This window comes from Lathyrus oleraceus, chromosome 2, assembly GCF_024323335.1.
Source record: "Lathyrus oleraceus cultivar Zhongwan6 chromosome 2, CAAS_Psat_ZW6_1.0, whole genome shotgun sequence".
In the NCBI taxonomy this organism is placed as follows: domain Eukaryota; kingdom Viridiplantae; phylum Streptophyta; class Magnoliopsida; order Fabales; family Fabaceae; genus Lathyrus; species Lathyrus oleraceus.
The window spans coordinates 359,782,577-359,795,130 of record NC_066580.1 but is presented as its reverse complement, the minus strand read 5'-3'; the positions used below and the strand labels follow the sequence as shown (position 1 = coordinate 359,795,130).

Sequence of the window (12,554 nt, the reverse complement as noted above, 5' to 3'; positions counted from 1 at the left end):
TATATATATATATATATATATATATATATATATATATATATATATATATATATATATATATATATATATATATATATGTTACTATTTGAAAAGAATATTTATATTTATAAATTTCTTCAAAAAATGTACTTTTATATCAATTTGGACGATTCATTGTATGTTTCCTCCTTCTAATATAGTGGTTGTTATTATTTTTTTAATCACGTGAATGTTGCTGTTTTTTTTAATAATGAATGTTGTTATTTAATATACATTATTATTTTTCTATTTTTTTCCTTTTTTCCTTTTATTTTTTATATATTTTGTATATTTTAATTAATTTTACCATTTATATCTTTAATATAATTATATTGATTTTTTCAAATTTGACTATAGAGTAAAATTATATTAGCTATTTTTTATTATTATTATAATAGAATTCTAGATTTCTCAAATTGATAATAAATTGACAACACTTAATTATCAAGAATTGTTACATGTTATACTTTTAATAAATACAAAAATATTTGCAAGTATTGTGGAAATCTATGACAAGAATGAAGAAATTGTTTGATTTTGAGGTAGGAGTGATTTGGAAAACTAAGTCTTGCGGAATAAAAAAGGAGAAATAATTGTTGTAATGGCAAAGATGAAGATAGAAAATGGTGAAAGGAAAACGCAACCGACCTTAATAATACCACTAATATTATATAACTAAATATAATACTTAATAGACAACTTTTTTTTAAAATCCACTATTTTCAAAAAATAAATCAAAATAACCACCTTTCAAAACAGATGCGCTAGATGAATTAGCGCATCCATTTTGCATTAGGATGAGGCGCCAGCTTGAGTGGCGCATGCTTTGGAAGCCTCATGAAGAGGCGCCAATGCCTCTGTCGCATGCATTTGGCTCATGAAGAGGCGTTAATGCCTCTGACGCCTACATGTCTTGACATGTGGGGCGCCTTGCCCTTTGGCGCATGCATTTTCTAGCTCCTCTATATAAATAATCCGCCATGTATGCAATATTTTTCACAACTTTTACCCTACAGTCACATTTTCTTTCATTCAACTTCACTCTCCTTCAAGTTTTTGAGTTTTAACCATGTCTAAATACATTCACAAGCGAAATACCAATTTAATATTTTCCGATGTTGCGTCTCCGATAAAGATTCGACTTTGGAATATAGATTTGTTTGAACGTCTTAATCGGATGTTGAATAGTTGGTTAGATGAAGAAATTGGAGATGATGAAAGGATTAGAAGAATCCAATGATTTGTATCCACGTTCAACCAAAATGGAGAAGTGCGTGAATGGGTGGATATTAAGATTGATCGAGACGTTCATAGAATGAGGCATTACATGTTCAAAATTATTTTGATGGTTGTAATCGATTAGTTACTGTATTGTAGTTGTTTTAATTGTTTGTGTTGTTGTTTACGTAATGGTATTTCCTCACAAACTTATAATATGAAATAAATTTAGTTTTTTATATATTGCAATAGAGGTACATGTGAATTTATCTGGTTGTGATTGTTCCAACACTAGGACAGTTAGTACGATTGTGACCTAGATGGCGGCATGAACTACATAATCTAACCATTTTGTTCGTTGTATCCATTTCGGTTCGAATGCGGGTGCTGTTTGGGCGACCCTTTTTCTTCCTTCGCATAACTTCGTTGTGCCAGACGATGTCCCATTGATATTTTGGCCAGTAATCCTCTTTTGCCACTATGGAAAAACTAATTTTATAAACATTTGATAGGCTGATGACTTTGTAAACGTCAGATGGCAAATAGGATGGATCCCTTCGAAAATTTGAACATGCCGCAATGACATGGGAGCATGGCGTACGGAAGACTTGGAACTTTCCACAGTCACACCAACCTCTATCTAGTTCGACTCTATAATGTCCCATCGGCATGCCCTCATTGTGATTCATGGTCTCGGCAACACTATATCAACCTTTAGTGCGGTCAAACACCGTGACCACATGTGTGTTTGCTTTGACAGCTTCATGTCTAATGAATTTCATTGAAGCATTACTGAACAACTGCCCAGATTTCAACACTGAACTCCATTTCTCAAACAACGCCCCTAGCTTGAAATATGTTGGCTGCACCAAAGCGGTTATAGGTAGGTTACGGATGCCTTTGAAGACAAAGTTCATTGATTCCACAAGATTTTTTATCATGTGGCCCCAACTTTGACCGTTGTCGTACGCCCTAGTCCACTTCTCCAATGGAATATTGTCGATCCACCATACTGCATATGCGTTTGACAATCTTATTTCTTCGCAGTAGTGTTTGAAAGAAGGTTCTGATAATGCATAACATGCATTGACAACCTTCTTCCGCAACATTTTGTGTTTGATCTCCCGCATGAAATTCTGAGCAATATGTCTAATACAGAATACATGCGTCGAAGGAGGATCTCGCCAGCCATTATCAATGTTATTATATGCACTGATGATTGAAGGGTGTCTGTCGTAGATCAAACATAGGTTAGGCTGAGGTGAAACGTGCAATCGAGGATTTTTTAGAAAAAAACTCCATCCCTCAGCAGTCTCCACTTCAACAAGGGCAAAAGCGATTGGAAAAATGTTATTGTTTCCATCTTGTGCCACTGCCATCAATAACGTTCCTTTGTATTTTCCGTACAACCATGTACCATCAATTTGTATAATAGGTTTAGAGAAAGAAAAACCTATGATGCATGGTTGATACGCCCAGAAGAAACGGTGGAATATTCCATTTCCAATAGCACACGTCCCGTCTGGTGTATACGCAGGCAACGTTTTCAACTTGACAATAGTCCCTGAAGCATACTGTTTTAGAGCCAACAGGTACTTTGGAAGTTGTTTGTAAGACTCCTCCCAATTGCCAAACACTTTTTCAACAGTCTTTGTCCTAGCTATCCAAGCCTTCCTATAGGATGGAGTTCACTGGTATTGTGCTACAATATGCGAGATTATTGTACTCACCTTTAACGATGGATTTTCGCCAATGATAGATAATATTTCATCGTATATTAGCTGAGAGCTTAGTTTCTGATGGTCTTGCATTGGGTTTGTCAACATGCATGTATGAACTGGACCCATGGATCCAATCTCCCAAGAATCGCTCCTCTTCCGCTACGAAGCTGACAACCTGAAAAGACAGTGTTCATTCGGACAATAAATTTTATACCTCAATGCATTAGTTCTATCAACTCTGAAATCAGCTGATAGTTCCATGTGAAATTTTTTAATGGCTTTTACACAATCTTCTTTTGTGCAAAATGTGTCTCCTTGTTTCAAAGATCCTTGCATTTGCACATAAGGATTGTACCATATATCTGATGAAGGTTCATCGTAACCCATATTCAACCTTGTCATGTGTTGAGGTGGACAATATACATGACTAACTGGTAATGGTTCCTCTTCGTCATCAGCATTCACCATTGAATCGACCAAGATCTCAACTTTTTCTTCTTCGTCATCTGCAACATTCACCTTAGCTTGCTCGTCGTCATCAGTTTTACAAAACACTTCTGACTGATCAATGAACTGAGACACTTGTTGTTGTTGTGGTAATATATACAACTTTATATCATTGTACCCAGATTGTTCATGACTGACAAACATATGCTGAACATCGTCATCATCTCGAATCTTCTTCTAATAAAACTTCACCTGGTTTTTTGCAAACCAAACTGGATTTTTATAGATGATTTGGCCCACAGGACTACACTATAATTTTTTTCTATTCTTTGTTTCAGATTTGAAAATTTTGATCATCGATTTATTATAAACCGAGTTACCTCTGTGTTGCGAAAACAAAAACCGAATAATTGATGCTCAAATATTTCACCTTCGATATGGGCACTGATCATGTAATGTTGTGAGGAAGACATTTTTTTAAATCTAACTTTAGTATTTCTTTTTATCTGTATGGGTACTGAAATTGAATGCGTTTATATGTTATTCTCATGCACTTAAATAGGGTAAATGTTGAATGCATTGATCACGCAATTCATCTGCACAAATAGGACAATGCAGTTAAAAGAATCCATACAGAGAAAAGAACACACTATGCATGCGCCTGGTAGAATCTCTGCACACACAAAGCATGCGTCTGCATACAAGGAATCTCACAAGAATCTCTGCCTTAATAGTCCAAACAGGCATCCATTCCCTAGGCGCATAAAGCAACCTAGGTGCCAATACCATGGGTGCCTCTTCATGCAAAAAGTAAACTAGACGCCATTAGCATGGGCGCCTCTTCATTGCATGTGAATATTCACATACATGAATATGTACCCCACGATCTTTTGATAGAATCATATATTAGAGGATGTGGATTTGGAAATCTCCTCAACATAGTCTCATACTCGGTGGACTACAAATTTATTCTTGCTTTGTTTGAGAGATGGAGACCCGAGACCCACACATTTTACCTTCCTTTCGATGAGTGTACCATCCACTACGCCAAAAACTGGAATAGACAGCGCACCTTAGAGGGCGCTTTATTACAAAAGCGCACTCTAAAGTGAAGAGAAAAAATAAGGAGCGAACAACTGGAATAGACAGCGCACTTTAGAGGGCGCTTTTGTAACAAAGCGCCCTCTAAAGTGAAGCAAAAAAATAATGAGGAAATGGAGGGACACCAATAGAGGGCGCGTTTATGAAAGCGCCCTCTAAGGGTACCCTTAGAGGGCGCTTTTAAAAAAGCGCTCTTTAAGTCCATGTACATTTCCAGTTTATAAGGCGCTTTTGGAAAGCCTTAGAGAGCGCTTTTAGAAGCGCCCTCTTAGGCCCCCTTTAGAGGGCGCTTTTTTTACATAAGCGTCCTCTAAGGTCCCCTTTAGTAAACATTAAAATTATAACATATACTGCATGTCTCTTTATTTTCCCTCGCTATATGCTATTTCGTTTACATAACTGGGTTTTCTCTCTACTGCGATTACTCTCTACTGCGATTACTCTCGTCCTCCGTTCGTTCTCCCTCCCTCACCGTCGTCGTCGCCGTCGCCTTTTTCTGCTGCTGCGTTCACGTTCACTGAGTTATCTGCGTCCACCGTCGCTGTTCACTTTCTTCTCCATCGTTACCGTCACCTTAAAGGTATTTCTCTCAATAGTTTGTATTTTCAGGTGTTTGATTAGGGCATTTTCTAAACTTAGTTTTACATTTTGTGCATTATGTTGATTAATGTTGTTTAGGGCAAACGAGCACTATATGGTGTTCATGAGCACCTTGTTGAAAATCATTTTTTGTTATTTTTTTGTGTATGGTTTTGATCACTGAATGTTGTATGTTGTATGGTTATGTAAGGTTTTTTATTTCTGATTGAAAACTGATGTCATTTTGAGTGTGTTTGAGCTTGTGCTTGGAAATTTGATGATTATGGATGCAAGTTTGTTCATGTTCCAAACACCATAAGTTTGCATTGGTCTTTTGTATGCAGTAGGTGTGTGTGAGTTTGTATTCAATAATGATGAAAAAAAAGAGAGTTTAGATTGTTGTAACATGAGAGAAATGGAAGGTATATGAATGTGTTTTTTGTGTAGCTTCACGAATATGGTCATTGTCTTACTTGGGTCTTATTGAATCATTTCTATATTACAGATAAAATGGCTAGTAACCAGACGATACCCATGACGCGAGTGGATCATGTAACAATGTTGAAAATGAAATCAAACGAGGATTGACTGTTATGAAGTCAATCATTCGTGCAAGAGACAAGGGTGAAAAATTCGAAGTACATTGGAGTGCTGAAGACCAACTAATTGAGCCTAACGGTTCAATGTTGGCAAGTTACATTGGTTTCCTTGTTTGACAACATATTCCGATTACATGTGATAATTGGAGAAGTCCGGAATTGAAGGTTGGCAAAGAAAAAATATGGTCCGAGATACAGGTACTTACCATATATTGTTATATGTTTTTTTGTTGACTATTTGTTGACCATATATTGTTATAATATTACTTATAATAACACACTCCATGTGTATGTTTTTTAGAGATCCTTTCACATCGATGAAAGCCGGCAAAAATATTGTATTCAATTGGCCGGAAAAAGACTCCGACGATTTCGATCCTTTTTGTCCAACAAATTTCTCAAGGATGAGGAAGGAAAATTTGTTGAAGCAGAACGGCCAATGAAGTATGCGGAGATTATTTCAGCCGAAGAATGGGATAACTTTTTCGCCAAACGAAGAAACGAAAAATTCCATGTAATGTCTATTAATTATGATATTATACAATTGTTAAGTTACTTGGTTCTGATATGCCTTAAACTTTTTTATCCAGGAAGTAAGCGACAAAAATCGGAAAAGGGCATCAAAACCCGCGTATCCGTACAAAAAAGGGCGTACGGGATATGCACGGTTACAACAAAGAATTGTGAGTATATTCAAATGCTATGAGCTTATACATTGTCACAATATGTTATAATTGATGATCTTATAATCTGATTCAATGTGTAGCTAGCCGAGGAGAAAAGTAACGCAACATCTCTTCCGGAGCACGTATTGTGGAAGGCTGCTCGGGTTGGGAAGGATGGGGCTGTCGTTGAAGCGGTTCAAAATGTTTATGACGAATGTGTAAGTATATATAACATTATTTCTTTAATTATATCGAAAATTTTGTTAGACATATAATTCATTTTTAATCTCCTCTAATAATATTTCAGGAGACTTTATCCCAAACCTTACCTTCAACCGAGGTCCAGGATTGCAGGAGCCTACTTAGTCGAGTACTAAATGTTCCTGAGTATTCCGGTCGTGTGAGGGGTAAGGGTTTTGGTGTGACTCCGTCGTCATTTTATAAAAAACCAAAAACAAAAAATCCTACCAACAAAGAGGTGATGGAGACCTTGGCGGAGTTAAGGGCACAAGTACTCGAACTGCAAAAGGAGAATGCAAGGTATAGAGAGGAAAGGCGCGGTTCCGAGGCAAAAGATACTAGTGACCGAGCTAGTATCAATTGTCAACCGAAATTTCCCGAGGTAATTATATATGTTATTATGAAATTAAAATAGCACTTTTTTCCTTGACACATATACACGTTAACAATAACATATTTATTATTGGTTTAAGGCATTACACCTTGTCAGCTGTATCTATCATCACCAACTTATCGCATAGTTGGCAAGGGAAAAGTGCACAACACTTCGGGTGAATTACTTCACCATAATCCCCTCCCGGTGGGATATATGAAAGTTTCGGTTGACCTTGTATTAGATACGGACGCGCTTCTACCATTACCTGACGTTGTTTCAGAGACAACGTTGATGCGAGATGCAGTCGGATCCTTTGTTGGATGGCCGTCAGATCTAATTTTCCCAGATGCCGAGGTATATATGTTCTAAATGATTATGAATATTTAGTATTCACATTTCAATTCAGCTACAATTATGATATTTAATCAATCCTTATTACATGGTAATGTTAGACTCCTACAAGACCCACACATAAAGCTGGTAAAGGGATTTCAAGACGCATCGAGTCGGTTGCATCTCAAAAAGAGGTACAAATATATATACCCGTTGAATTATATACGCAACGATTCTGTTGCATCACAAAAAGTCATGATTTAATTTATATGAATTTTTAGGTTCCCGGTCGAATGTTGAAAAAAGCTGGTAAGGATATTCCAACGAAGTCCGGGACAAAAACAAATCCTAAATCTCAAAAAGAGGTACAAATATATATATCCATTGAATTATATACACAATGATTCTGTTGCATCACAAAAAGTCATGATTTAATTTATATGAATTTTTAGGTTCCCGGTCGAATGTTGAAAAAAGCTTGTAAGGATATTCCAACGAAGTCCGGGACAAAAACAAATCCTAAATCTCAAAAAGAGGTACAAATATATATACCCATTGAATTATATACACAACGATTCTGTTGCATCACAAAAAGTCATGATTTAATTTATATTTTTAGGTTCCCGGTCAAATGTTGGACAAAGCTAGTAAGGAAATTCCAACGACGTCCGGGACAAAATCTCAAATTATGATGCGTCTTGAGAAAATGGTGGAAGAGTCAGATATTATGCACGGCGCCATCCGTAGTGTAGATATGGATGAAGGTGTTTTCGGAATTGCTCATTCCGAATTAATTGCAAAGGAGGACATGCAACAACTTTTTGAACACGAAGAATTGGGCATCGCTGTCATTCATACATACATATGGTACTCCGATCAATCTATTATTTACTTAGTTGAACAATTTATTTACACATTTCAATGAGTAGTCTAATGTTTATTATGTTTCTATTTAAGGTATATGTATGACACATTGATGCGGGGAACTGAATTGTGTAACCGATTCAATTTTATTGCTGCTTCCCGTATCAACACAACGTTTATAACGAAAAATCCAACATCCGTAATGAATGAACTAGTCGATAGATTCATGGTGGCCGGCGATAATACTACACCCAGTTTGTATTTTTTACCGTTTAATTCTGGCAACGGGTTAGATTTTCTTTCTAATAATTTCATTCTAATCTATGTATATCTTTTACGTAGAAAATTTTCATGCATCTAAATTTTTGTTTTATTTTACAGTGGTCACTGGGTGTTGGTTGCTATGGATCTTTCGAGACTAATGGTGTATTATCTCGATTCGTTACCGGGTAATTGGAGTAAATATCCGAGTATGAAGAAGACGGTTGACGCGTAAGTGAAATTCCCCTAAATATTCGTGTGTATTTGTATATTTAATTATGTCTGTCAGATTGATCTCAATATACGTTTTTATTTTGTTAGGGCAATACTAAAGTTTAGATCGAAAAAGAATTATCGTAATAGGAAGGAAATTACCTGGGTCAGAGTTCAGGTATATATTAAGTTTCTTATTTTTGCTTATAATAGTGTTTGTTTTTTGCTTATAATAGTGTTTGTAAGAAATTAACTATATATATATATATATATAATATATATATATATATATATATATATATATATATATATATATATATATATATATATATATATATATATATATATATATATATATATAATTTAATATCCTTTTGAATCTTTATATTAAATTTATGGTTCATTTTATTCTCTTAACATAAATATTTGTATTGGTCCATCAATTCTTCAAAAAATGTGTATTATGCTAATCATTTTTTACTGAATTAACGATAATTTTTTTTTAAATTTAATCAGTAAATTTGTCATTGATGAATAGAAAGAATTAACATAGTTCATTTTAAACAATGAAGTGACCAATATAACATTTTTTAAACTAAATAGACCAAAATAAATATCGAGTAAAAAGGATATTGAACTTACCTTTATCTATGATGTATTAAAAATAAGCACTCTAATTTATCTAAATATTAGGGACATATAACCGCATTATAATATATAATTAAGTAATAATGTGTATGGAATTTCTTAGGGAGTCAATATGGTGGAAAAACATTTTATGAAAAATCAAAACTGTTCCTCGTATTTTAGAGATATATCTCTGAATGCACCATGCACCAACGTTATGATGCATCAAATGAGTGTCGTCCTAGATGAATATTAAAAAAAAATCGAAGATATCTTCGGGTATTTTCAACAAATATATTGATAATTGATCAGTTCAGTGGATTTTCTGGAGATGCATCTTCGGAGGTTTGGGACAGGATTTAGAAATTTTTTGTCACCTTTGCATGTCAGATATTTCCGGAGATGCATCTCCGGAATAAGTTGATAAAATATTGAATTGCATGATCTCGCACATCCATACTTGTTTTCTACTCAAAACCCTCACCAAAAACTCTTCCATTCTCAATCCACATTTTCACTCAAAATCTTCAATCTTGGAATTCCAGGTAAAGATCATTTATTTCAAGTCTCATTGCTCACATTAATCTTGTTTTCTGTGTGAAAAACATGCGTTTATTCCAGAGATACATTTCCGAAACGAGTGTGAACTCATCCAGAAATGCATTTCTGGTATCTGTCTATGTTCATTTTATTCAGCTCTGTTTATAGAATTAGCACTTATTTACTATTATATGGTAATTGTTTTCATTAGATATGGTGCACCCTAATGTTTTCCCCAAACAAGGTATGTCTCTGAATGTCAAATGTGTTATTGTGAAGGCCGTAGATGTTGGCAACCAATTTAAAAATGAGCAAGAGTTTGAATTTCGTGATCACATGCTTCAATAGATTCGTACAGAGACCTACAAAATGGGATTTGGCATAGTTATCGGAAGGTCCGATAATTGTTCGGATAGAAGATATGCTTTTGTGACAATGACGTGCAAAAGAATCGTGAAATATATACCTCATATCCAGAATTTTAAACGAGACAACATCAGTTCAAGAAAATGTAAGTGTCCCTTTAAGTTGTGTGGTTATATGTTGACAAACAATAAATGAGATTTCATGCCATATGTGGTTTACATAACCAGGACTTGTGTGAAAACTTAGTCAGTTATCTAATTGTGTGTCGCCTCATGCCGGAAGAGAAGGAATGTGTTGCTGACATGATATTGAATTTGGTTCAACCGAAAAATATACTTGCAACTTTGAAACATAAAAGACCCGAAAATATCTCAAATATCAAGCAAGTGTACAATATTTTGTACCAAACTAACAAGGCATGGAAGGGGAATAGAACTGAAATGCAACAACTCTTGAAACTATTGGATGATAACAATTATGTATCTAGGTACCAAACATGCGAGGACGGAGTTATCGTTAGAGACATATTTTGGACTCATCCTGATTCTATCAAGTTATTCAACATGTTTACCACTATGCTCATAATTGATTCAACGTACAAAACCAACAAGTACAAACTTCCATTATTGGAGATGGTTGTTGTCATCTCTACTGAGAAGACCTACTCTGACGGGTTTGCATTTCTAGAGAGCGAAAAAGAGGAGAATGTTAATTGGGCCTTAGAGGTGTGTCGGACAATGCTGAAGGACCAAGAAGAGATGCCTAAAGTGATTGTTACTGACCGTGATACCACTTTGATGAATTATGTTACAAAGGCATTTCCTACTTCTTATTCATTACTTTGTAGGTATCATATAACAAAGAATGTGAGAAGTCGGGTTAAACCCGCGGTAGGGACGAAACAAATAGAGTCCGAAGATGGAAAATGGTGAAGGCGGGTGTGATTGTGGAAAAAAATAATGGATGCATGGAATGGTATAATAAATTTTTCCACTAAAGAGTTATATGTTAATTCTGTTATGCATTCCAAGAAAGTGTGCGAGAAATATCCTAATTTATTGAAATATGTTGAAAGCACAATTCTTGACCAGGTGAAGGAGAAAATTGTTTGTGCTTGGACCGATCAGGTTAGACACCTTGGAAATACAACAACTATCCGAATTAATTCTACTCATGCTACATTGAAGAATTGGTTGGGAAATAGTAAGGAAGATTTGCGTAGAGATTGGGATTTCGTGAACCAAATGATTTAGAACCAACATAATGAAATACATACATTACTTGGTCTGAGCATCACAGTTTTGGAACACAGATTTAACGACAACAATCTTTATTCTCAGTTGTTCGACAACATATCTCGAGTGAGTTTGAATTATATTTTTCACGAAGTTAAACGAGTTGATAATGTAGGTTCTGATAGCATAAATGGTGGACGCAAAATTGTGAAAACATATGGTCTCCCATGTGCTTGTGTTATTGCAAAAAAGGTGAAACTTGGTAGCCCGATAAGAATGGATGAGGTTTGCACTCACTGGAAGAGGCTTAGGTTTGATGATGATGGTGTCATGAAAGACGATAAGTTGAATATCTCTATCTTCATTGAATGGGAATTGATACAAGAGAGATTTTTGAAAGTCGGTGACAATATGAAACTCCACATCAAAGAACAATTGAGGAAGATTTCTTATCCGAAAACCACCAACTTGAGACCACCCTCTCAACTGGTAAGAACAAAAGATGGTCCGAAGAAGCTTAAGCCTACACCGAGTGACAATTCAAAGGTGTGGTCTCCTTCGTATTTTGAACATGTTGACAAAGTTTTTCTGGACTCACCAACTCCAAAATCTCAAAAAAAGTGTTTTCAAAGGAGCTCGCATTAGCAAACCACCTCCTTCACCGCCTCCATCAAAGATTCCATTCATTGACGAGATGTTGGTTTTTATGCACAAATACATCGAGTGGATCATCAATATTGAGGGTGACGGTAAATGTGGTTATCGAGCTATTTTGGCTTTACTCGGTAAAGGAGAAGATAATCATACACTTATCCGCCATCAACTTTTCCATGAGTTGAGGACTCATAAAGAATCATACACACAACTTTACAAAAAGAAAGAAAACTTTGATGCAATTTATTAGGCTTTTATTCCTTGCCTTAGTGGACCGGCACCGGAGGCTAAATGGATGTGCTTCCCTGAAATGGGTCACCTCATAGCATGTGCGTATGATAGAGTTTGTATTGATCTTACATGATACGGTTTTTCGGAATCCTTTTTCCCATTGTGCACTGTCCCACCTAAAAATCCAAAAGATCTCATTATATGTATTGGGTGGGTTTCAAAATCATGGCATTTTTTCAAGTTTACTTGAAACCGAGATGTCCTAT

General features: G+C 35.5%; 2 protein-coding genes across 2 annotated transcripts; both read left to right on the top strand.

The window, feature by feature from the left end:
* The first annotated feature begins 7,582 nt into the window (after positions 1–7,582).
* LOC127121431 (uncharacterized) lies at positions 7,583–8,729 on the top strand. The gene is made up of 4 exons (XM_051051925.1): positions 7,583–7,662; positions 7,917–8,164; positions 8,255–8,449; positions 8,543–8,729. The coding sequence occupies exons 1-4, from the start codon at positions 7,591–7,593 to the stop codon at positions 8,655–8,657; spliced, it is 630 nt and encodes a 209-aa protein (XP_050907882.1). The 5' UTR covers positions 7,583–7,590; the 3' UTR covers positions 8,658–8,729.
* Positions 8,730–10,440: 1,711 nt separating this feature from the next.
* On the top strand, positions 10,441–12,307 carry LOC127123274 (uncharacterized). The gene is made up of 4 exons (XM_051053506.1): positions 10,441–11,058; positions 11,260–11,403; positions 11,509–11,892; positions 11,987–12,307. Exons 1-4 carry the CDS (start codon positions 10,441–10,443, stop codon positions 12,305–12,307), a joined length of 1,467 nt encoding a protein of 488 aa, XP_050909463.1.
* The last annotated feature ends 247 nt before the right edge of the window (positions 12,308–12,554 follow it).

What these genes read in the sequence shown, in the direction of transcription:
- LOC127121431 (XM_051051925.1), top strand. Translation starts at nt 7,591, where the DNA reads ATGTTGAAAAAAGCTGGTAAGGATATTCCAACGAAGTCCGGGACAAAA. An exon ending in GTCATTCATACATACATATG is followed by an intron (nt 8,165 to 8,254) that starts GTACTCCGATCA and finishes TTTCTATTTAAG; the next exon opens with GTATATGTATGACACATTGA. An exon ending in CCGTTTAATTCTGGCAACGG is followed by an intron (nt 8,450 to 8,542) that starts GTTAGATTTTCT and finishes TTTATTTTACAG; the next exon opens with TGGTCACTGGGTGTTGGTTG.
- LOC127123274 (XM_051053506.1), top strand. Translation starts at nt 10,441, where the DNA reads ATGCCGGAAGAGAAGGAATGTGTTGCTGACATGATATTGAATTTGGTT. An exon ending in TGCGTAGAGATTGGGATTTC is followed by an intron (nt 11,404 to 11,508) that starts GTGAACCAAATG and finishes CTTTATTCTCAG; the next exon opens with TTGTTCGACAACATATCTCG. An exon ending in TGAGACCACCCTCTCAACTG is followed by an intron (nt 11,893 to 11,986) that starts GTAAGAACAAAA and finishes ATGTTGACAAAG; the next exon opens with TTTTTCTGGACTCACCAACT.